At 40.3% G+C, this 22,986-nt stretch overlaps 1 protein-coding gene across 6 annotated transcripts in view; it reads right to left on the minus strand.

Moving 5' to 3' along the window:
* Nucleotides 1-226: 226 nt before the first annotated feature.
* The window catches only part of LOC138783454 (dynein axonemal heavy chain 5-like), a 245,444-nt gene continuing 222,684 nt past the window's right edge, over nt 227-22,986 (minus strand). For all 6 annotated transcript variants that reach the window (XM_069958163.1, XM_069958164.1, XM_069958166.1 and 3 more), the window contains 4 exons: nt 20,163-20,295; nt 13,306-13,514; nt 10,474-10,695; nt 227-791 (listed from right to left, as the gene is read on the minus strand). In XM_069958163.1, the coding sequence (XP_069814264.1) occupies nt 573-791; nt 10,474-10,695; nt 13,306-13,514; nt 20,163-20,295 (783 nt within the window). In that variant the 3' untranslated portion in view covers nt 227-572. The remainder of the gene's footprint in view (nt 792-10,473; nt 10,696-13,305; nt 13,515-20,162; nt 20,296-22,986) is intronic.

A 22,986-nucleotide genomic window follows, 5' to 3' on the forward strand; every position in this document is an offset into this window, starting at 1 on the left:
CCTATTATACTGTGTCATCATATTTCCATACACTATAAGACTGAAACACTAGGTCACTCACTGTGCATATGCCTACTGCATAAAGATTATGTGGATAATCTGGCTCCTCATCAGTATTATTTAGTTAACATCACATCAGACATATATATAAGTTACACACAGGTCTATGATTAGGGATAAGCTTTAATTTTATGAAAAGAATTGTTAATGTAAAATATACTGAAAGGAATGAAAAAAATCCATTACACAATGTTTTCATTTAAGCTTTAGAAGGCACTTACAGAACAGAAGAAATAAAAAAGTAGAGACATGCAAAATAAATCTGGCTCACTTGATGTAAGGTTACAATGCTGTTCTTCCCTATGGTATGGTGCTGAACAGATGATGACAAATATATTTTAATCCAATGTAATCGAGACAGTGATTGTAATATAGTGTGATTGCATTCATTGTTTATAACCCATGCCATAGATATGCAATATATACCCAGATCATTCCAGTTATAACATTGTTATTGCACTTATAATTCCAGATCTTGGGGATTTTTGTTCCAAACTATCCAGGAAAGTCATTTATTTGTTGTCACAAAGAAGAGCAACACCTCTCATGGTCCAGTGGTCTGGCACAAACACAGTTTTCAGGTACAAGGAGAAAACATAAGTCAGGTCAGTCCTTCGGGGCTTCTTGTACACTGGGCAGGAGTAGAGGGCACTCAGCTGTTTCTTGGGGTCTGAAGGACCAGTGGTACTTATTGCATAGACATGAACTACAGGCAGATTGGTAAACAGCACCTGGAAAGATAAAAAAAGAAGGGAACAATTCTTGAGCAAAATAATTGTTTTCACTATACAATACATCTAACCTATTTATTACAAACTAAATACCAAGAGCAGAATTTACAAATCATTCCTAACTATTTTTCGTGGCAAAATAGCATAAAAAGGAATAAAAAATGCAACAGAAATGCCACATGTGAACACAGCCTAATAAATCTGTACATCTGTCTCCATTTAGCCAAACTATGCTGCTAGACACGTTTCAAAGCTGTCCAGAGAAGCACAAACAGTACCCGGTACAAATAACCTATCTGCCGTACAAATACAATTTCAGTCTTACTGTCTTTTGTTACAGCTTTGCTGCTTCTTATATATTATTTATGGTAATCAGAGATGAGTGAGCCAAACTCCCCAAAGCCAGATTCATGTCAAACATTGCAAATAATAAAAAAACTTTTTGCAAAGTTCAGAACAGGTTTGGGAAGATGGCAGCCACACAGCTAAAAAACAAAGAAAGGGTTTTCTTACCTGTCCAAGCTCCCCTGGTGTCCTCCTCCAGGTCTTCTGAGTCTTCAGCTGTTTCCAGCCTATTCAGTCAGTCACTGACTGAGATGGGACAGCATCGCAGCCAATGATTGGCTGAGCAGACTGCCTCACTTATCTCAAGAGTGACCGTTCACTCAACCAATCACTGGCCGCAGAGCTGTCCCATCTCAGTCAGTCAATTAATGGCTGAGCAGGAGAGTGTCAACCCGCATAACCAATCACTGGTTAGGAAAGGACAGCACCATGACAAGTGATTGGCTGAGCAGGCTGTCACACTCGAGACAAGAGTGACAGCCCACTCAGCCAATTACTGTCTGTGGTGCTGTTAGTGATTGGCTGAGCGGGATTCTGGCAGTTGCCTGGGACTCCAGACACCGAAGATGAAGGACACCAGGGGAGTGCGAAGGGGTAAGTATAAATAAGCACATTTTTTGATCCACAATACAACTGCTAAAAGCCTGCAATTGTTTAGCTGCTTTAGCGCAGTTTTTAGGGTTCAGGTCACACAAACTCAAACTTTACGCTAAAGTTCAGCAAATCTGCCGAACCGAGCTTTTAAAAAGTTTGCTCATCTCTACTGTTAATGTATAGAGATGAGTGAAGCAGATTTGTTTTGTTTTATGCAAAGCAAAACTGTTCTGTGCTCGTATCCCTCAAGCTGCCCTCTCCGTTCAGTGGGAGGATACCGCCTGGGGACAGTCTTGAAAATGCCTGGAAAACACGTGTACATCTATTACAAACCAGATTACAAAACAGAACGAATCTGGTTTGCTCCTCTCTAGTAATGTATAAGAACCATTTTGCCACTAATTTCGCTGCCTGCAATGCTAAAAATCTAAGAAACAGAATGTTATTTATAGCACAAGCTGCGGAAAGTTGGCGTGTCCTGGCTGTTTGTGCATCCTGGGACAGCTGTTAATTACAACATAATTGACCTTATTTATCACAGCTCCTCTACAGCTTAAGATATCCTTGTATCTCGGCAAAGTGGGCAGTGGGCAGACTCTGGGACTGGGTTCTAGCAGCAGTAATGAGATATGTGAATCAGAACACAAATCGATGGGTTCATCAGCTCCTTCACTTTAGATGCATCAGATTTCAGAGACTACAGATTAGCAAGCATGGTCTGCTTTGTAAAACATGGTCTCATACAGAGAGACGATGCTAATATAAATTAGAACAGTGGTTTTACTCTGGGTCTTCAAAAGCGAAAAATCCTTGGATAACCCTAACAAAGGACACTTATTCAGTCTCAAATACCCAACCCCAGTGTTTAGTATTTATGATATAGAATTACTTTATCAGTGTGTCAGAACAACTTGTGATCATTGTTCGGTCATACAGGATAATATGTTATAGTAACAAGTTTCTCTCTATTATTAGATCTCTTACTGGATGGTAATAAGGGGTAATACTCAACATTCTGCCTTTACAGTAATTGTGCGCCCCAATAGGTTTGTTATGTCCCTTATTGGTACCATTGTGTAACTTCCACACAGTATTGTACATAGTCAGCTTAGTGTAACTAATGACTGGCATGCGGCTGTAACCAATAACACGGAAATGGTTTTGAGGATCAAACAATGGCCGTTCTTTTGAATAAAAAATGCAGTGAAGTCTGTGGACAACGGCTGGAAATAATTGACATGATCATTATTTCAATGACTTTCGCAAACAGCTGTTGTTTTGTACTTTGTGTGAAACAATAGACATTTTCATTGACTTAAATGCATTGCAGTATGAAAAGAACGGCTGTTGTTTCAGTTGAACACAATGGCCGTTCTTTTCATAAAAAGTGTGTTGTGTGAACAAAACCTTGGTCTGTGTCGACACATGATGTTCATTTTGTGTTAATGATGCGATTTTGATTCGAATTGTGCAGGAATTGTGCAGATTTTGACAGGATCACAGCAAAAATGGTGCTATTTTACTGCCACTGCTCAATTTACTGCAAAATACAGTCAAAATCGAAATAAACGCTATGTGTGAACACAGCCTTAAGACTGCATGTATAAGCAATCTATAATGTGGCTGCATGCATGTAGACGCATATGAACAAGGCTGCATCTCAAACACTATGTATAAAATAGTTAATGGTTTTTAACAAAATTAAAAAGGCTTAGGTGTAAATATCCTATATATCTTGTAAGTGGGTCAAGTTAAGAGCAGGGTATCAAAGGGAAAGCAGACATGCACAATATTTTCAGATTTGACATAGTCTTCTCTCAGAACAATATGTTCTAGACATTTAAACCAAACAGCTGCATGTGGCCTGTGTAATTCTCAGACCCTATAGGTGTCAGAGAGGCAGGCCTGTATAAGCAGAGATTGCCACTAAATGAAGTCTCAGTCCCGCTCCTGTTGAAACATGTCATATGAAACAGACTGTGACAGTTGCAAATGAATAAAAAACTAAAAATGACAGCATTTAATCAGTGAAACCGGTAGTCTATAATCCTTCATGAAAAAAATGCTTTTCATTGCCAACTTTAGTGATAAGAGTTACATTCCCTAAATTGTAGTAAATATAGCGTGCACAGAAAGCAGCGTGGTATTCCACTGACAGCACTGTCAACCAAAGTCAGAGCCGTCACAGAAGTCTTATTCTCTGGTTACAGTAAAGAAGTGTACCGAGAGCTGTATACACAGATGTAACACCACCAAGTTCATTCATACATTATATTACCAGTTATAAAAGAAAGGGGAATTCAACCTACAAAGGTTTGTAAGTCATGTAATATTTCTTTACCTAAGCTAGTCATGTCAAACTCTGGCCCGTGGTGCCATTATTTTTGGCCCACCAGGCAATTCAGAGTTTGAATTACATCTGGCCCACCATGGCTACTATATAAGAGACTATGGGGGTGGGTTAGCTACTATATGAGACTATGGGAAGGGCTGGCTACTATATGAGACTATGGGAAGGGCTGACTACTATATGAGACTATGGGAAGGGCTGGCTACTATATGAGACTATGAGGGAGGGCTGGCTACTATATGAGACTATGGGAAGGGCTGGCTACTATATGAGACTATGGGAAGGGCTGGCTACTATATGAGACTACAGGGGGGGGCTGGTTACTATATGAGACTACAGGGGAGGGCTGGATACTATTAGAGATGAGCGAACCTGCCGAGGTTCGAGTTCGCATGAACCTGAACTCTCGGCTTCTGACAGCCGAGAGTTCAGGTTCATACGAACTCGACCAACAAAACACAGTAATCACTGAACTCAAGGAGAACAGCCTTGGCAGGTTCGCTCATCTCTAGTTACTATATAAGAGACTATGGGGGAGGGTTGGCTACTATATGAGACTACAGGGCGAAACAGTAAAAGTGTGGGGAAGGCCTAGTTATGTGGATGGGCTCAATGTGGGCAGACAAGCAACTGAACAGCGCAGGACTGAGAGACTGACGGAGCAGTCCTCCCACCCTAAGCAATACTGGATAGCGCTGTCTCAATAATGCCAGACTGTCTGCATGTGCTGAGCTGAGGCGCTACTAATGTCTGAGGGGTGGAGAGGGAAATGCAGTGTGGGGGATGCAGTGCAGTGGGTGCAGTGGATGAAGCCTCAGCCTCCCTACTGCTCCTGGGCCCCCAAGTCATCCATGTCCATACTGAGCGCATTCACTATTCAATTGTTTGTGCACCGAATGGTGACTGACAGCTGGGTCTTCTGGGGCAGGCAGGGTCTGCCACACAATGAAAATAAGAAGGACCACTCTCTTCTCTTACATAGACAGGATGGCATTAGCAAACAGCCTGTGCTGAGTGGAGGATGGGCTGTGAAGTCCTCGGAGTCATGCCGATATTTCTCCATATTGCTCCTATCACTGCTCCTGATGAATTTTTATAGCAGTAAATGCGTTGAGTGAGGGAGAACTGACTGTCCACATAACGGTAAAACTATCCGGGAAAGTGTCTGAATCATGGTAAACCTTTTGCTTCATACCTATACAGCATATCCCTCTGAAAGTGGGAAACTGAAGCTGATCTGTTATTATGCATGAAGGGACCTGTTGCTTTCCACTTTCCATTAAGACTGTTGGACTGAGTATTATATGAATATACTGGTACAGCATTGCAGCTTACGGTGCATGTACTTTCTACACTGTAAATAAAAGACACATTTTTGTTGCATAAGTTTTCATCTACCACAGCCCAGTCCGTTATTACTGTGCTCCTCCCTTGTCCCTGTAAAGAGTGGAGAGTGTGGGCAGGACTTCCCTCATGCAGTGTAAAGGAGTGTATCATACCCGCTAAGGGAACACCCATTCCATTTTTGAGAACTGCTAGAGAGACTTCTGAGGAAAGGAGGCTATTACTGGGACCAGAAGAGGCAGAATTTGAAAATAACCCACCAGCAGGGATGCAGGTAGTAAGTACAAGCCTTCATATATATTTTTTATTCATTACCTACTGACAGGTACACTTTAATGACCTTTGGCCAGGAGTTGCTAGAAATGCTTGTGTGGTCGATAATCAGCCCTTGTAAAAGTGATACCAATCAGCTGAGGACGGGGAAAATTATCCTTGGCTAATCAGGTCTTTAGAGCAGGCTTTGACATTTATCATTGCCAGCCACACACATTGACCTGTGTAACAATAAATGAAAACTGACAGCACAGATATGTATATATCTGTGCTATCAGTTTAAAAATCACAAGCAGCAGTGTATACTTACATCTGCGCTGCTTGTGACTCGGCATGTCTCTTCAGTCCTCCAGTCGCTGGCTGTAAGGCTGCATTCCCACGTTCCTTGTTCCTCACGGAACACTGACGTGGAATGCCTGTAATGGAGTCTCCCCCGCCAAGGCAGCATCTGTAATTAGATGCTGGGAGTGGGGGAACTGTACAGATATGCACTGCGCTGTAATGAATCAGCCGGATCTGTACAGTTCGCAAGCTCGCAGCATCTAATTACAGATGCTGCTCAGGCAGGGGAGAGTCTGTTACAGGCATTCCACCTCCGTGTTCCATGAGGAACACGGAACGTGGGCATGCAGTCTAACTTCAGGCTCCATCTCCTCCAGAATGATTGACAGCCTCAGGGGGTGGGGCCTGAAGATACAGACAAGAGACCTGGATGCAAGCAGCGTAGATGTACAGTAATTATAGACAGCGATCTGACAGCACAGATACATACATATCTGTGCTGTCAGTTTCCCGGGCTGCACAAATGATGCAAGGATCATCTGTGCAGCCTGCCCGCTAGATTTTTCGTGCTGTGTAATAATACCGCAAACGAGTGCTGATCTCATTGATCGCTCACTTGTACCCCCCGAAGCAGAGAAAGAGACCATTAGAGTATGAAATTGATAACTTACTGATTTTAGTGGACTGTTCACTTGCCTTACTGATAACAGCTGTCTGTGAGGTGTCCTTACAGTAAGAAGGATTGCCCAAACTTGACAACTATTTTAATCTCACCATGTTTGAATATTATTCTTTCTGGGCTTAAAGGAGTATTCCAGTCCCAGAAAGAAAACAAGTAAGTGACCTTTTGTAATTTAAAAATAAAAAGAGAACACTCACCTGCCCTGATTTCCCAAATCTGCCGTTCTGACATCTCCCAACGGTGACCAGCCCAAGCCAGTCACTGGCCGAATGGGTGAAAACCAGGAAGTGGTGGTGACTAAGAGAAACCAGAACCGTAGCTGCAGGGAATAGGGGCAGGTGACTGTTTTTTATTTTTTGATTTTTAAATTGCCCTGAATCACCTTTTATGAAGGACTAAATGAACCCAAGCATTCCCACTAATATATATTGATTCCTATTAATATATACAGCTGTAAAGCCTAAATTCCAAAGTTTTCATACATTATTTTACTATAGATTTCTTGGTGCTTGGTCCAGTGAAAAATGCTTTTTATCGTTGGTGGGTTTGTGCCACCTGGGCAGAGCTTCTCGTCCACAGCGTCACTTAGCCCCGCCTCAATCAATACCATAGGCCCCACCCCTTCATGATGTCATCATCTAGGCCTCACCCCCTTGGCATGCATTGCAATAGACCAGCCTAAAGGGGTTGGGGCCTAGACCTCTAGGCTGGCTCTTTGCAATGGTTACTGAGGGGGTGGGTACTAGAGGCCAATGAAGTCACGGAGGGGTGGGACCTATGGCCCCGATGTGAGCGGGGCTAAATGGTGCTGTGGACATGAAGACCCGCCCAGGTGGCACAAACCACCAATGATAAAAAGCATTTTTCACTGGATCAAGCACCAAGAAATCTATTATAAAGTAAGGTATGAATTTAGGGCTTTACAGCTGTGTAGAGAAGTCCTCACACAGAAAAGCGGCGACAGTATCACTTTAAAGTGTTTTACTGAACAGTAAAAAAGAGAAAACTGTATATATTATTAAATAAAATAGAATGAAATATTAAAACTGTTTGGCTAACAATTATTCATAAATGCCCATTATACCAAAGGGTATAGATTCCCTTGCCCACGCTCAAAGATATGTTTAATAATGTAGATTTTTTTATTATTATTATTGTTCCTTCATTTTTGTACATTTCATATGCTGGGCACTTTAACAATACCTTATTTTTTTTGTAGGATCAGAGTTAAATATCAATGATTGCACAGCTGTTACAGCTATGTCCTGCTTTAATACATGGCTGCTATATGTAGGGATTAGGGGATTGCAAGCAACTCAGTGTACAGATTTTGGGATAACAGCCAGCACTATGACATTTTACTAATACAACCCCAATTGATTTAAAATCAGTTGCAAAAACAAAATATCAAAGGTGCTGAACTGGCTTTAAAGGCTTGTGCCAGAATGACTGGTAAACTTACTCTTAGCTGCAGGTTTTAATTCCAGTGATTGAAAGAAAATCAAAAATGAAATGACAATAAAAGGACATGAGGACATCAGTGACTGTGTGTGAAGGGTTCTATACCATGCACATTATGAGGTGAGGTTACATTGTATCACTCTCCATAGACTGGAGGCTGGTTACAATATGTACATTGGTGATACATAAAAAAGTATGACATTCTGCAATCATTCTTATACAATTAAAATTTCTGTAGACTATTGCTATTACCTTTCACCTATAGCTGGAAAAAATGGGCAAAAAATAAAATCTCAAAAACGTAATGTTACGGACAGTTATTGACTTAAATCTCGATTTTCTTTTTTTTTGCTTGCAGACAGCCTCAGATAGTATTTCCATGGTGTTTGACCCTGTAGTACTCCCCTTGTAGGCAATCTCCCTGTAGTAAGCATCCCTTGCAGGGGTTAACTGCAGCTAAATTTAAAAAAACCAAGCAGTTAACTTACCTGGGGCCCGTTCCCGGCCTCCGCGCGCCTCCTGGCTCGTTCCCGGCTCCGGAAGTACAGAGGCTCCGGAAGTACCTGAAGCCTCTGTCATTCCTCTCAAGCTCTCCCAGCAGCCGAGCGTCTCCGAGCTTCTCCGATGAGACACTCGGCTTCAGTGGAAGTGATTGCATTATGAAAAGAAAAGCCGTTGCGTAAATTAAAAATAACGGTCGTTCTTTTCATAAAAAGTATGGTGTGTGAACATAGCCTTATAATATTATATATGATGATATTTGCTCTTCATATACTGGTGTTATTTGGAACTGTATAACTAATTTATATTTAGGTATACAGTTTTAGGCTATGTTCACACTGCGTACGAATCCGTCCGTAGATCGTACGCCGCCGTACATGTGCGGCTGAAACTACGGGCGTGCGAAAATACACCCGCAGTACAGTTATGCTTCCCTAGCTTGTTTCGAAGCGATCTGAGGCAGGTCATTTACTTGGAAATCTTCGCCCAGCCCCGTAAACCACACAGAACCTTTTGGATCGAAAAATCAAGTTCAATTTGGCTGAAATAAGTACTTCGTACGGGACCGCATGGAAATCCACGGCCGTGAGTTTCAACATTTCCGTCCTCAAACAATGGTCTTGTTCATTTTTCACGGCGCCGTATACAATCCGGCCGTAAGCTTATACGTAGTGTGCACTGTGCGGGCGTATATCGTATACTTTCAAGTGAACGCATCAACCTCAAAACTACGTGCGTATATTCGCGGTTCGCACTACCGACGGATTCATACGCAGTGTGAACATAGCCTTATAATGCATGGAAAAGTGTCTTACATATTGTATTGTTATGTGTACATGCTTGGGGGGGGAGCAAAATTTGACCTAGGGCTCTCAGGACTCTAGTTACACCTGCAGTCTACCCTACTTTGTGGTCACCAACGTGTGGCCTTGCATCTGTTGCAGCACTTTGATTATCACTATATCCAGCTGCAGGCAAGGAGATGTAGTTGTAATCATGCAGAGCTGGAAAATAAACCACAGGTTAGGGACCACTAACATTGAAGTTCACTCCAAATAGGTGAAGAGTAAATCTGTTTTTCTGGTTGATTTTATAGTAACACAGTAAGGCCCAAAAACAGACATGCCTCCATCTAGTTCAATCCTTAACCCAACAATTCTAATCTAAGAGACAAATTTCCATGAGGTAAAAGCAAATTTTCTCATCTTTGAAAAAATGTCCCTTCTGACTTAAAATCTAGTAATGAATTCAACAACCCTTCACAAGAATCTAGTAGCTATAACTTATAATCTTACTATACTCGAGAAAGTTATGCAGGCTGCTTTTCAGGTCATTTATTGAGTTCATATTGACAATTTCCTCAGGCAAAGAGTTTCACAGTCTTGCTGCTCTTGGTTTTGACTTTTTTTCCCCCTCTAAGCATAGAAGATTTACACTTGTTATTGATACAACGTTAAATAGATTAAGAAGGTCAGGAAAACAATTTCTGTATTGTTCCTTGATATAGTTATACAGAGTTATTAATCATATCTCAGCAGTACACTAACTAAACAAACCCAGTTTTGAGTCACATCACTGTCACTGACTAGAGATGAGCAAACCTCGAGCATGCTCGGCATTTGATTACTGTTTGCTGAAGAAGTTGGATGCAGCCCTAAGGCTGCCTGGAAAACATGGACAAAGCCAAAGGCTGTATCCATGTTTTCCAGGACTCCCTAGGGCTGCATCCATCCTCTTCAGCCACCAGCCAAATGCCAAGCATCTGCGTTTGGATGAACCCGAGTGTGCTTGAGGTTCATGCATCTTTATCACTGAAATTTCCTCCGCCACCATTATCTTGTATACCTTACCTTTGGTTGAGCCTCCATTAGCTTAGTGTTTCTGCGGTCCCAGCCAGCACCATCAAGAAACAATCCATAAATATATACGCCCCCAATGTCAGCTGGAGGAGGTGCATTGACATCTTCTTTCATCATTTTGGTGACATCATTATGTAAAATCACACTGTCTAGAGCCCAGCCTTTTGACAAATTCATTCGGGTAGTTTCTTGCCTCATAGCCGTCAGGAAACCCTATTGGGAAAAATGTGTTTGATTAGGTGAGAAGGTTTGCAATATGTATAAGGGTCAGATATTTCTACCATGAAGATTAATGCACACTATGATCATTAGGATACCAAGTTCATTACATAAAAATCAAATGTATATTCTTTGAATTTTTACTCTACATAGAATTGTGTTTTTTTTTGTTAGCAGTCCTGATCAGGTCTGAATAACAGATGGAGGGATTGCAGATGATAGCAAAGCTCTCCTTTTAAATGCACCTGTGACTGGTGACCTAACCAATAAATGCTAAATGAATAAATAAATTCCATAACAAAAAGCAGAGGTCTAGTAAATTATAAGAGTTGAAACACAAAGTATATTACAAAGCTGCAGAACATTTCATTACATAATGAATAGGAATAAAAGGAATAAACCGTAGTTAGAAGAAACTATAATGTCTAATCTCAAATGACTCATAATCTCTAATGTTTTTTTACTGATTAGATCCAGAATCTGAAACTTTATCTGTTTCTATTTTCTGATTGTAAATTTTCCTATTTTAGCACATTTTAATAGTATTTATTGATATGTTTTACAGGAAGCACCATGGGTGTAAATACAATGAACCTCTCCAGGCCCCATTTCATTGTATAGGTCACATTTGTAAGCATGTCTCGTGACCTCAGACCCGTGCAGAGTAAATTTCAAAGGGTGCAGGAGGCTAAAGGTTGACACAAACCTAGATGCGGTTTGTGTGCGTTTGTGAAAAAACAGTCAGTGGTCACCTCTTGTAGTACGGGACTGAGCCATAGGGTTAAATCATTCATTAATTGTACGTCTACTCACATCATTTACCTAGTGCAATGCACAGCGTGCAATGTACAATACATTGGTTCTAGCATCAGAAAACTAAGAAAACGAATAGGAGAACATCTTATAGATATAAAAAATTCTAGTCAGGGAGTCCAACGTAGATCCGTTTCGGGTCTTTCAAAACATTTCATAGACTGTCATAATGGGATTACAGACACCTTACAGGTTAGTGCTTTGGAACGTGTTAATAGACCCCACAGAGGGGGCGATTGGGAGGGTCTCCTAAGGAAACGGGAAGCCTACTGGATTCTGAAGTTTGGGACAAGGTACCCAAAGGGACTAAACTATAAGAGTGATTTATTTTTTGTATACTGATAATGCATTAGTCTGATCCGGTACGCATTTTTCCCATAGCCTGATGTGAGTAGGTCATGTGGCCTCCAGGAGTCAGGTGTTATCCATAGGCGTGGTTGGCTCCCATAGGAGACGTTACATCATGTTAAGGGTATTTATTTCCCTGTATACTTGTATTATGTGCCATGATTAAGAGGGTCTACCTCGCAACGCGTCGGCGTGTTTTTAAATGTGTGTAATTTTATGATGTTGCCGAAGTAAATAAAGAGTACGTTTTATGAAGCTGGAGATCATCAACTTTCTTCCTTGACTGGCAGGAGGCTAAAGGCCCTATTACACAGAACGATTATCGGCCGTATTCGTGCCTTCGTATAATAGAAGGCAACTATCAGCCGACATGCACGATGTCAGCTGATCGTTGTCTTTGAATGTTAAAAAAGAAATTTTCATGATAGCAGCAACATGCAATAGGCGCAGCGTCAGCAGACCACCGCTATCTTCCATGGGCTGCCCAGATGATCTAGCGATCACCCAGGCAGCCCCCTACAGCTCCCCGCAACCCCCCCCCCCGACTCTTACCTGCTTGCTGTCAGCGAGTGTAATAACGCCGGCAGCTAGCGGGGAACGAGAAGTAAGCAAGCGCTGCCCTGACAGGTAGGGGCTTTAGTTCCATAGGGGCTTTAGTTTTAGAAATAGGGGCTTGTGTAGAAGGGGCTTTAGTTTTAGTACTTGTGGTGAGAATGAAAACTGCTAAATTACAAGATTGTTTTATTGCATAAATAGTTAGATAATAACCACCAAAAATTCTTAAAAATATGTTGAACACAAAATTTTACTTAAAGAGTCACGGTCGTTAAAATTTTTTTTGCAGAAATAAATAGTCCAGGCGATTTTATGAAACTTTGTAATTGGGTTTATTAGCCAAATATGCCATTATCTGCATGTAAAAAGCCTTTTCCCAGGTCCCCCCTCCTCTCCTTTCTGTCATCTACTCCTTAGAATCAGGAAATCTCGACTGTTTTTTCATCAGTCGGATCTGTCTGGTCTATGAAGAGGGGAGGGGGAAGGAGCGAGATTAGCGGCAGCTGAGAGGGAGAACAAAGAATTGCTCAGCAGGGGAGCTATTCAGAGCCCTATTCAGAGGTCAGAGAGGTCAGTGGTGACTGTCAGAGGAGAGAGCCTGTGATGTGAATGTAAATTAACTGTTTGTTGTCCTGTTTTGCTGCTTTTACTTTCTCTCTCCATAGGAAAACCATGAAGACAGGGGGGAGAGCTTCAAACTGCTTTTTCATGATAAAAATTTATTTTTCGCCTAATAAACCCAATTACAAAGTTTCTTAAAATCACCTGTACTTTTGATTTCTGCAATAAAAATTTTAATGACAGTGACACCATAGGATATTTTCTGATAACACATTGCCTTTAACTAATACATTATTATGGGAAACAGTTGCCTTTAGAAGCTTTTACCTGTGGGTTAAAAAACCCTGTCATCCAGAATTGATTCGGACGGCCATCGAACAACCAGCTTCGGAACTGCTGATTTCTTTCCAACAGTTCTGTAAACCAAAAGCCTAAGGTGGCAGAATCCCAGGAAATCTTGTACCACAACTTAGGGATCCTGGCATCATACATGTTGTCTAAAGCATCTCGTAAGTCTTCTGACATAATGATGGTTCCTAATTAAAAACAATTATCAATAAAATTTTATTATTAATCAGTAAAAAATGCAAAAACAGCCCTACATTTATTGTAGAACTTATTGTAGCTGTACGTTCTCATAGCCATAATGGCAGAGAGGTGCATGAATCCTTCCTGTACTTCACATTTCTAATTTTATACAGATCTTTTTTTGGAACATGACATGGTATGCTCCATTGGATACTATATATATGGAGGTATTAACCCCAGAAAGGTTGCTAATAACAATAAGACACCATACAGTCTAATGCACAAAGGTCTATCCTTAGAAAGTAAAGTTTTTTTTTTAATATGTTGTAACATTTAGATATAATATACATTTCCCCAAAATTGTTAATAGCCCATTTAAAATTCTAAAGATAACTAAAAAAATAAAAATAAAAAAAAACGTGGCCAGACTTGTGGTAAACATTCATAGGAATAACACAATTCGGAAAGATGCACTGTGAAGAGAACACAACATATAGCTGTTACAGGAGACATTTGGGACAATTCCATATGGGACTTTCAACATCAACAAAGATCACATATCATCTGTGGGTGTTGAAATGCATCTTACGAGAAGGAATACTTTGATAAAAATAAATGAAGCAGATATGACTATTTGGGCTGTCGTCCAGTGCCAAATATCCTAGCGTGACCACTGTGGGTTTTAGCTACAGATATGCCTATATTAAGCAGCAGACTCGGAGTCATCTGAAAATACCAGTCCTGCAGCACACAGAACACAACTTGTTCATTCCAGTACACCAGTCCTAAAGGTATTTCCAGTGTGGGAAGAGTTTATGGTCTGTGGGGATTTACAGACAGACTATGCATACTACAGCAAGGTTTCCATAACTCTAAATGGTTTCCAACTATCAGAAGAAAACCTATATTTAATGAACCAGCGAATATAACCATTCCTTTCTATTACCTTTGATGCTAGAATATTATTCCCAAACTATGTTCAAGGAAATTCCAGACATGGAGAGTATGGTTTGCTAAAGAGCTATGGTAACCTTCCAAATTTTATCTTGATGCCACAAATTCCAATGTTAACAAACAAAGAAAGCTATTCCACTGTAAGAGTAGCTTCACACGTACCAGATCCACAGCGGATTTCACGCTGCAAAGTTCTATGGGGTCACATACCCGCAGCGGAATTTTCATTCCGCTGCAGATATGTGACCCAGCCCCTTTAACCCCCTGCCACCTGCAGCCCCGGAGGATACATTACTTGCTCGGCGCCGCGGCTGTGTGAAGCTCCCAGCTCCCCTAGCTCCTCATCAGCCAATCAGTGCTGCCGTGCACTGATTGACTGATGGGGAGCGAGGGGAGCCGGAAGCCTCACACAGCCGAGCAGGTAATGTATGCTCCAGGGCTGCGGTGGTTAAAGGGGCCACTGCGGATCCGGTACGTGTAAAGACTATGTTCACATGGCGTATGTTAAAGTACTTCTAAATAAACTTGTTTTACAGGCAAAAAAGGGCCAAATTTCAAGAGCATCTTATGAAGCTTTTTTAGGGTACAAACCCACTTGACGTATTTGCTGCGTGAATCAGTCTTAAAAATAAGCAGGCAAAACGCAGGTTGGCTTTATACAATTGTTCTGAGTTAAAATACGCAATTGCGTATTTTTGAAGCGTGAAGCTTGTTGTTAGCAAAGCATCAGTTGTTAACAACCTGTGCGAAAAACGCATGTAGCTTTACGCTTCAAAAATACGCAATTGCATATTTTAACGCAGAACAATTGTATAAAGCCAACCTGCGTTTTGCCTTCTTATTTTTAAGACTGATTCACGCAGCAAATACGTCAAGTGGGTTTGTACCCTTAGGGTGTTTTTTGTGTTTGCAATTGTCAAGTATCATTGAAAGCAATAAAAATGCAATAAAAACATGTAATCAAAATAAAATATTTCTCAGATGTAAACCAGCACTATATATATATATAATTAATTTTTTAATTTTATTATTGTGGCTGTTCATCTAAATTTAGATGCAGACTGTCAGGTGTTTTCCTACATAATTCAAATTAACTCAACTGGGTAAAAAACAAACATAAAGTGGCCTGAAAACATGCTCCAAAAATGTATGGCCTAGCTTTATCAATCTGCCTGAGACAAGAATCAGGCACATTTTTGTCTCAAACAGACAACAACCAATCACAGCTCATTCTGAGGAACAATTGGGTGTTATCTGCCCGAGACATAAAGGTGTCTGATTGATAAATCTGGGTCCCTGTGTGAGCAGAGGGTGGTTCTGTGCCTTTCAGGAAATGGAACGATAAGGTATCTGGGAATTAGCAAGGATGGCTCTGACCAACAATTTAAGATGACAGATAGCCTTTTTTAAATTAGTATTGTACTAGTCAGTGACATAGCAAAGAAAAGTGTATAGAAAGAATGGTCCTGGCCACAGAAATAGGTGTATTTTTGGAAGCAGCCAGTAACAATAACTGTGCCACTGGATAAAAGTGAATATGTCTAAAGTAGACTAATGCAGATTTATTTTAAAGCCTCTTTTATAGTGTGACCTTCATAAGCATCCATAGAATTATAGCTTTCTGCATAAAGGTACATCTGTTAGCTGCTGAGCCATGGTTGGAGCAACTGAGAATTCTGCCAGTACTGCTATCTGTCAATGCCTGCAGCCTGACTCAGGGCTAAGGAATGGAACAGCTCAACGCAATTTAAAAAGTCTAAAGAAAACCTTGACCTTGGGACAATAAATATAAAAAATAAAATAAAACAAATGTACAGTATGTGACACGCTGCAGAAACATTGTGGTAAATATATGTATGGAAGTATAAGGAGATGTGTCTCATATTCAGTGAAATATACATGCTGTAAACATTCATCAACACTGACAATGAGAAGTCTATCTATAAAATATCAACCTCCACTAGATCTCCCCACATAGGTGACAACCTTGAGTCTTTAGAGATGGGCCTTGGCTAAACATACCAGTCCATTTAAAGTGGTCCTGTGGGCAGAAGTTTGGTGTATAAGCTAAGACCATGGCTGTATAGGGGCATGATATATGGGCACTGCAGGGGTCAGTTATTAAAGCAAAGATATACACAGAGTCAGAGTCTGAAGCCCTATACAACCATGGCCTTACTTTATACACCAAGCTTTCATATACTGTAAGCTCTTGGAAGCAGGGCCATCAATCCTGATGTTTGACCTAATGGTTACATGTATCTCTGTAATGTCGGCGTATGTACCTCCAGAATCAAAATGTGCTGCAGAATGTATTGGCGCTATATAAATTTAATTGTTAAAACCTGCTGACAGGTCTGCTTTAAGGGGTAGTTCACAAAAAATGTCTTTCATATCAAATGGTGTCAAAGAGATTTGTAATAGATTTGCTACTGCTCTAGACAGTACCTGACATGGACAAAGGTGTCAGCAGAGAGTGTGTCACTGTGTCAGACTAGAGAGAATACACCACTTCCTGCAGGACATACAGCAGCTGATAAGTACTGGAAGACTTAAGATTTTTTTTTTTTAGTAGAATTAAACATCTCTGGCACTTTCTAGCAACAGTTGATTTGAAATAAGTTTTTTTAGTGAACTACCCCTATAAGGCAGCAATGGGTATGACTCCTAATGCTCACCTGATGTGATACAAGGGTTAATGGGCCCTCCTTGCAGGTATTTGCGGTGACATACACGACTGAGCTATGGCTTTGTTCTTTAGCAGTCTGTAAATAAGTAAACTTTGCTATGCTTTGCTGTAAACTTTGTAAGACCTGCAAGAGAACATTGCCATCTGCCTCTTAGCAGGCCAGTTGTCTGGTATACTGGCAGCTTTTAGATTACTAAGAAAATCAACAGATTACCATATGCTCCAGCTGTCCTCTAGTCACAATTTCCCTACCCAGCCTCATCTAATCCTTCTAAGCTTTCAGCGTAGGAGGCAGAGGAATGATCAGAACCCCTCCAAGTGAGCTTTTAGCTAGTGTCAGGTCCAGCAGCCATCAGCCCTCATTCATTCAGGGGCCAGCAGCTTTGATTCAGAGCCTTAGTATTTTCCTGCCAACCTGAACAACTTTCCATTCTCTGACAGATTCAATTAATAAAATAGTTGACAGTAGTCATTTACATACAGGAACAAGCATATATCTGCTATCATTCCTCCTATGCAATTCTCCACATACAACAAAGCTGAACGTTATTTCTACTTCTAGTATTCACTACCTTATGTGATGGACAGCAGCAGGGAGCAGAGAGCACACTACAGCCACAGTATCCTATGGAGTGGATTGTAGGAGGCAAGACTCTCTGATCCTGGCTTTAATATAACAACTGGGCTGAAAATTGATATTAGGGAATGTTCACACAGGGCAGGAATACTGTAGATTTTCTGCAGCAGAAAATGGGCCACAGCAGCTTTTTAAATACTGTGTGGAGATTTATCACTCTGTCTTATAGTAAGGTTTTTTGTTGCCCATAGGAACCTATTACAGCTCAGCTTTCATTTCTTATATTATTTTTATTTATTTATTTTTATTGTGGGGGGGGGGGGGGGTAAAATGAAAGAATCGTACTATATGACTGCTGTTTTTTTGGTTTGGTTCGGAAATTTCTGCTGCGGAAAATTGAAAATTGCATTTCTATTTCTAGGACATTTTGAATTCTTTGAATTCTGAAGTCACTTTTCTTTTTTGTATAATTATTATACTGATTATGGCTCAGACTTCTCAGTGTAATATTGCAGCCTTAGACTGAGACCCCATGCCCTGTCTACGGTGACACTGCTTGCTCTGAATGAAGTGGCGGTATACACAAACACCTTTGACTCCTGCATCTGTCAAGTGACTGCAAATCAACTGTCCTGAGAATGAAATTATGCTGAGGGGTCAGGATGTATCTCATTTCCACCCAGCTTTGCTGTTTTACTTATTACTGTATGTTCTATAAGAGTGTGTTTCCTGGAACACATACAGCTTTTACTCTACTTAAACAGAAAAAAATGGGGTGAAAATTAATATTGGATAAATTTACTTGTTACATGAGTATATCTTTCAACCAGGCTCCAAGTGATGGCAAACAAGCTCCCAAGGTCTGTGTTACATGGTTTATATGAAAAATTTGTCTAGGGGAAACCCTTAGATGTCAACCATATGCACACAGTATAATATGAAATACATAGGTACTATTCTACCAGGGCTTCCTGTTGAATATTATATCTCCAGTATTCCCACTCTACTCAATGGTGCTGAAGCACTTGTCCCCATCACTATTTCTGTACAGTAAATGGCAATCCAACTAGAATGATGCGTACCAGCAATTGAAAGGGAATCGGTCATCAGGTTAAGGCATACGGTCAGAATTAGAGATGAGCGAACTGGGTTCGGTTCGAGTCGATCCGAACCCGAACGATCGGCATTTGATTAGCTGGGGCTGCTGAACTTGGATAAAGCTCTAAGGTTGTCTGGAAAACATGGATACAGCCAATGACTATTTCCATGTTTTCCACATAGCCTTAGGGCTTTATCCAAGTTCAGCAGCCAAAAGCCAAATATGCCGAAAGGTTGGGTTCGGATCGACTCGAGCATGCTTCAGGTTCACCTCATCTCTAGTCAGAATGCTGTAGAAAGGCCACAACTGGGCTAGATAAACCATTTTTTTTTTTACTTATCAGATTTATAATTATTACAACAACCAAATAAATCTCCAAATAAAAGACTTCTTTATGTTGCCTCCTCAGTGTGTACAGAACATGGACACCAGATAAATATTTAAGTTAGCAAACAATCATAATCAACATAGCAATACGTTTCCTGATCTAAGAACAAAGGAAATATTGATGGTACTGAGTCTGACAGGTTCATCCACAATATACCGATCAGAGAAGCACACACATTTGTCAAACTGCTATTGCTATCATTTACTTCCATTATAATTGCCACAATTAGATTTCTTACAGTAAAGAACATCAATCACTGCATCATTTCTACATTTCATTACTAGGCAGATATATGTCGATATCATTCCCTGCACAGATTCATTTAGAAAATAGAGGCCTTTGGTTTTTGGTTTATACTGTGGTCTACACAGTAGCTCTGGCTAGCACAATAATACACATTAATAGGTAAAGAAGGCAATTTTACAGCATTAGGCTATGTTCACACAACAATCGGTGGCTGAAGAAGTTAGATGAAACCCTAAGGCTGACTGGAAGGAATGTATACAAACTATCTTTCTTCTACCCACTAATAAACCATCCTCTAGAACCTTACTAGAGTTACAGCAAAGCATACTCATGTATACTCATGCCATGGCCCATCATTTACTGCCTGGATTAAAATACCAGTGAAGTTTCAGAGTGTACCTGTGAAGTTACTCCCACCAGTTGTTCTGATCAGGAGACAACTGTTCAACACCCAGCAAGTTCTGTGCACCAGTCCTATGTAGTAGAAATGGGTTTGTATGCAGAACTCACTAGGTATCCTACTGTTAACTCATCAACTGTGCCATCCAGCATGAAATGCGTCTCTCTACGCAAGCTCTGAAGAACAGGCAGGAACTCCGCTTTACAGCTAGCTTTTAATCACATCCTAAGAGGGTGAACTTATTAAAATAATAACCAGACCAACTGTGTAAATGGACAAGTATCAGACAATAAATTATCTTACCGTCAATTGCCAGTTTAAGGTCTGTAAGCGTACTCCTGACTCTTGCAATCACACGTTGCATACGATCAATCTCTTGTCGTAAGAAAATATTCATTGGTTGAAAAGGGCCCATCTTCTGAAGACGAGCTTTAACCTACACAAAGATATTGGAGAAGAATCTCTCGTTAAAAAAAGGTAATATTTCTATATATTTATGTATTTCTATATAGTTAAAATGTTTTGATGAAGCAATATACTGTAGAGAAGAAAGGGCTGAGCAAACAAAACTTCTATGATATATGTAATATAAAAGAGACACAATTTAAAGGGGTTGTTTCATCAAAGATAACGCCTTCCAAAATGTAGTCACAGGGTCCCTCTCCTGGCACTCTTGGCAACACATGATATTATTCATACATGGCAGAATAGTTGGAGGAATCTCACAGTCTCATTCATCTGAATGGATTTTGAAGAAATTCATGCACACGGCCAAGAAACAACCCTATAGATGTATGGAATGGCTTTGCAGTCACAGAAATATCTGCAACAAGTCTGCTGTGTGTAAAAATAACCTTACAACCTCTTAAGTCTTGCTGGACTTCTCCTATACTGGGGATAGGGAAATGTGTTTTTTTATCTCAGGCTGAGCAGATCTACATATAAAAAAAATGTCCCTGAAATACCCCTAACAATGCAATATAATAATACGCTAAAATACATTTCTAGATTTGCTACATTTGTAAAACCATGAATAGTAAATGCCCAGTATTAAAAGTCAATCCCTTTGGCCTCTTTCATCAGAGTGATGTTACTAAAGCTGTCTTAAGGGTCACATAACATGATTGGGAACAACTGCTCTGGTCCTTACAAGTTATCTATCAATACTGAATGGTAAGTGTGCTTAAAATGCTGTATTTTATCTCCCTACATGTTAATTCAAAGCAGTTTATGTGCATCTGGGTGAAGGCCAATATGTCGTGTTTATAGCTCTGCCAATATGTAATGAAATTCCCACTCTAAGTGTTCCTTTATAAGAGCCTGACTATTCCCGTCAACGATAAACAGGTTTTTTTGAGGATTCATAATGAAACTTGATTTTAATATATTCTTTTCAACCCACCTTCATACAATTTGCTCATCTACATTTTCAGCACCTAATTCTCCTCTGCATTTAAATATGACAGACAACAGAATTTCCCCTCACACTAATACATTCATACTGTTAAAATGTGCTGAAATGCGGCCCAAAGGAGATAAAGACAGACAATTTGTCTCTCCTCGCTTGAATAACAAACTTGCTATTGAAGAATACAAATATTTCACCTGATGTTTTAAAGCAAAATAAACAGAACATTCTTAATTGCCAACAATGATTAGCAAACAACTTCTCCTGCAACAATCATTCACAATTATTGCAGAATTTTAATTTAAAACATAGGTGTGCCTTCATTAAAGGGTAACTAACAGCAGGTTAGAAGACTCTAGGGAATGTAGGTAGTCTTCTTACCTTTATTCTATGCACCGCTGTCATTAATTCTTCAAGAAAAATTAATATATAATTTATGCGGGTTGGTGCATTGGGAACGGAACTACTGCCATCTGCTTCACCAGCCCACCCCTACTCTTAAAGTGACACTGTCATCCACTTTTTGCATTATGACTTCTCTACACAGGTGTGAAGGGTAAATTTAGCAGTTTTCATACCTTATTTTATATCACACATCATGGAGCATGTTCCAGTAAAAAGTGATCTTTTATCATCTGCAGATTGTGCTATCTGGGCGGGGCTTCACGACTGAAGCACCACTTATCCCCGCCCACAATGTAACCGTTGGCCCCTTTCCATGATGGCATTGGCGCATAGGCCCCGCCCCTCGACGGCCATTGGAACAGGCCAGCCTTAAAGTCTAGGCCCCACCCCCTCTAAGTTGGCCCATACCAATGGCATCTCAGTGGGCAGGGCCTATGCATAGATGACGTCACTGGGGGTTTGACCAATGGTGGTGATGTGGGCGGAGCTAATTCCCTGAAGCCCCACCCAGATAGCACAATCCACAGATGATAAAAGATCACTTTTTACTGGACCAAGCACCATGACGTTTAATATAAAATAAGGTATGAAAACTGCTATATTTACCCTTTATACCTGTGTAGGGATGTCATAATGCAAAAAATTAAATATTGAGCTGGCACTGCATAGTGATGAACATCCTAGTCATACCTTTACAGAGCAATCTTTATAAAGAGAGGTGGGCTGGCCAGGGTGGATCGGCAGTAGTCCCATCCCCAGTGCACCAAAGTACCTAATTAACATACTAATTTAAGAATTAGGCGAATATGACTTTTTTCATTCTTATAGCACCCCCAGCAAAATATAAAAAAAAGTAAGGGCCTGAATAATCTTCTCTTTTAGCCCCCTAATCCTATATTAATACTGCATCTCAACCAATCTTCAGTCATTTTTTGTCAGATTTTATGATGCTTAATGCAACAGTAGTAAGATTTTGAAAATACACCTGCATGTTAATGTTGGGTAGTATTTTTTTTTTTCATGTATCACATGTGATACTTGTACGGTGATCAATATGGAAAACATGTACAAGCAATTATTTCTAAAATTCCTTTGAGTAGCCTGAATCAATAGCTCCATAGGATTGGCTATCTCAAGGCTGTGCCTTTAATTCCAGTCTTGGATATCAGATGTGGCAAAGTCAAGTCTTCTAAGCTTAGAGTACCTAAGCAATACGTTGTCATGTTGCTAAAATAAAAGATCAATAAGTAGATTGATGTCCGCAGCCGATGCATGACATTACTGGTGGTAAGGAAATCATCTCGGACACGTGGA

This window comes from Dendropsophus ebraccatus, chromosome 2 (assembly GCF_027789765.1).
Source record: "Dendropsophus ebraccatus isolate aDenEbr1 chromosome 2, aDenEbr1.pat, whole genome shotgun sequence".
NCBI lineage: Eukaryota > Metazoa > Chordata > Amphibia > Anura > Hylidae > Dendropsophus > Dendropsophus ebraccatus.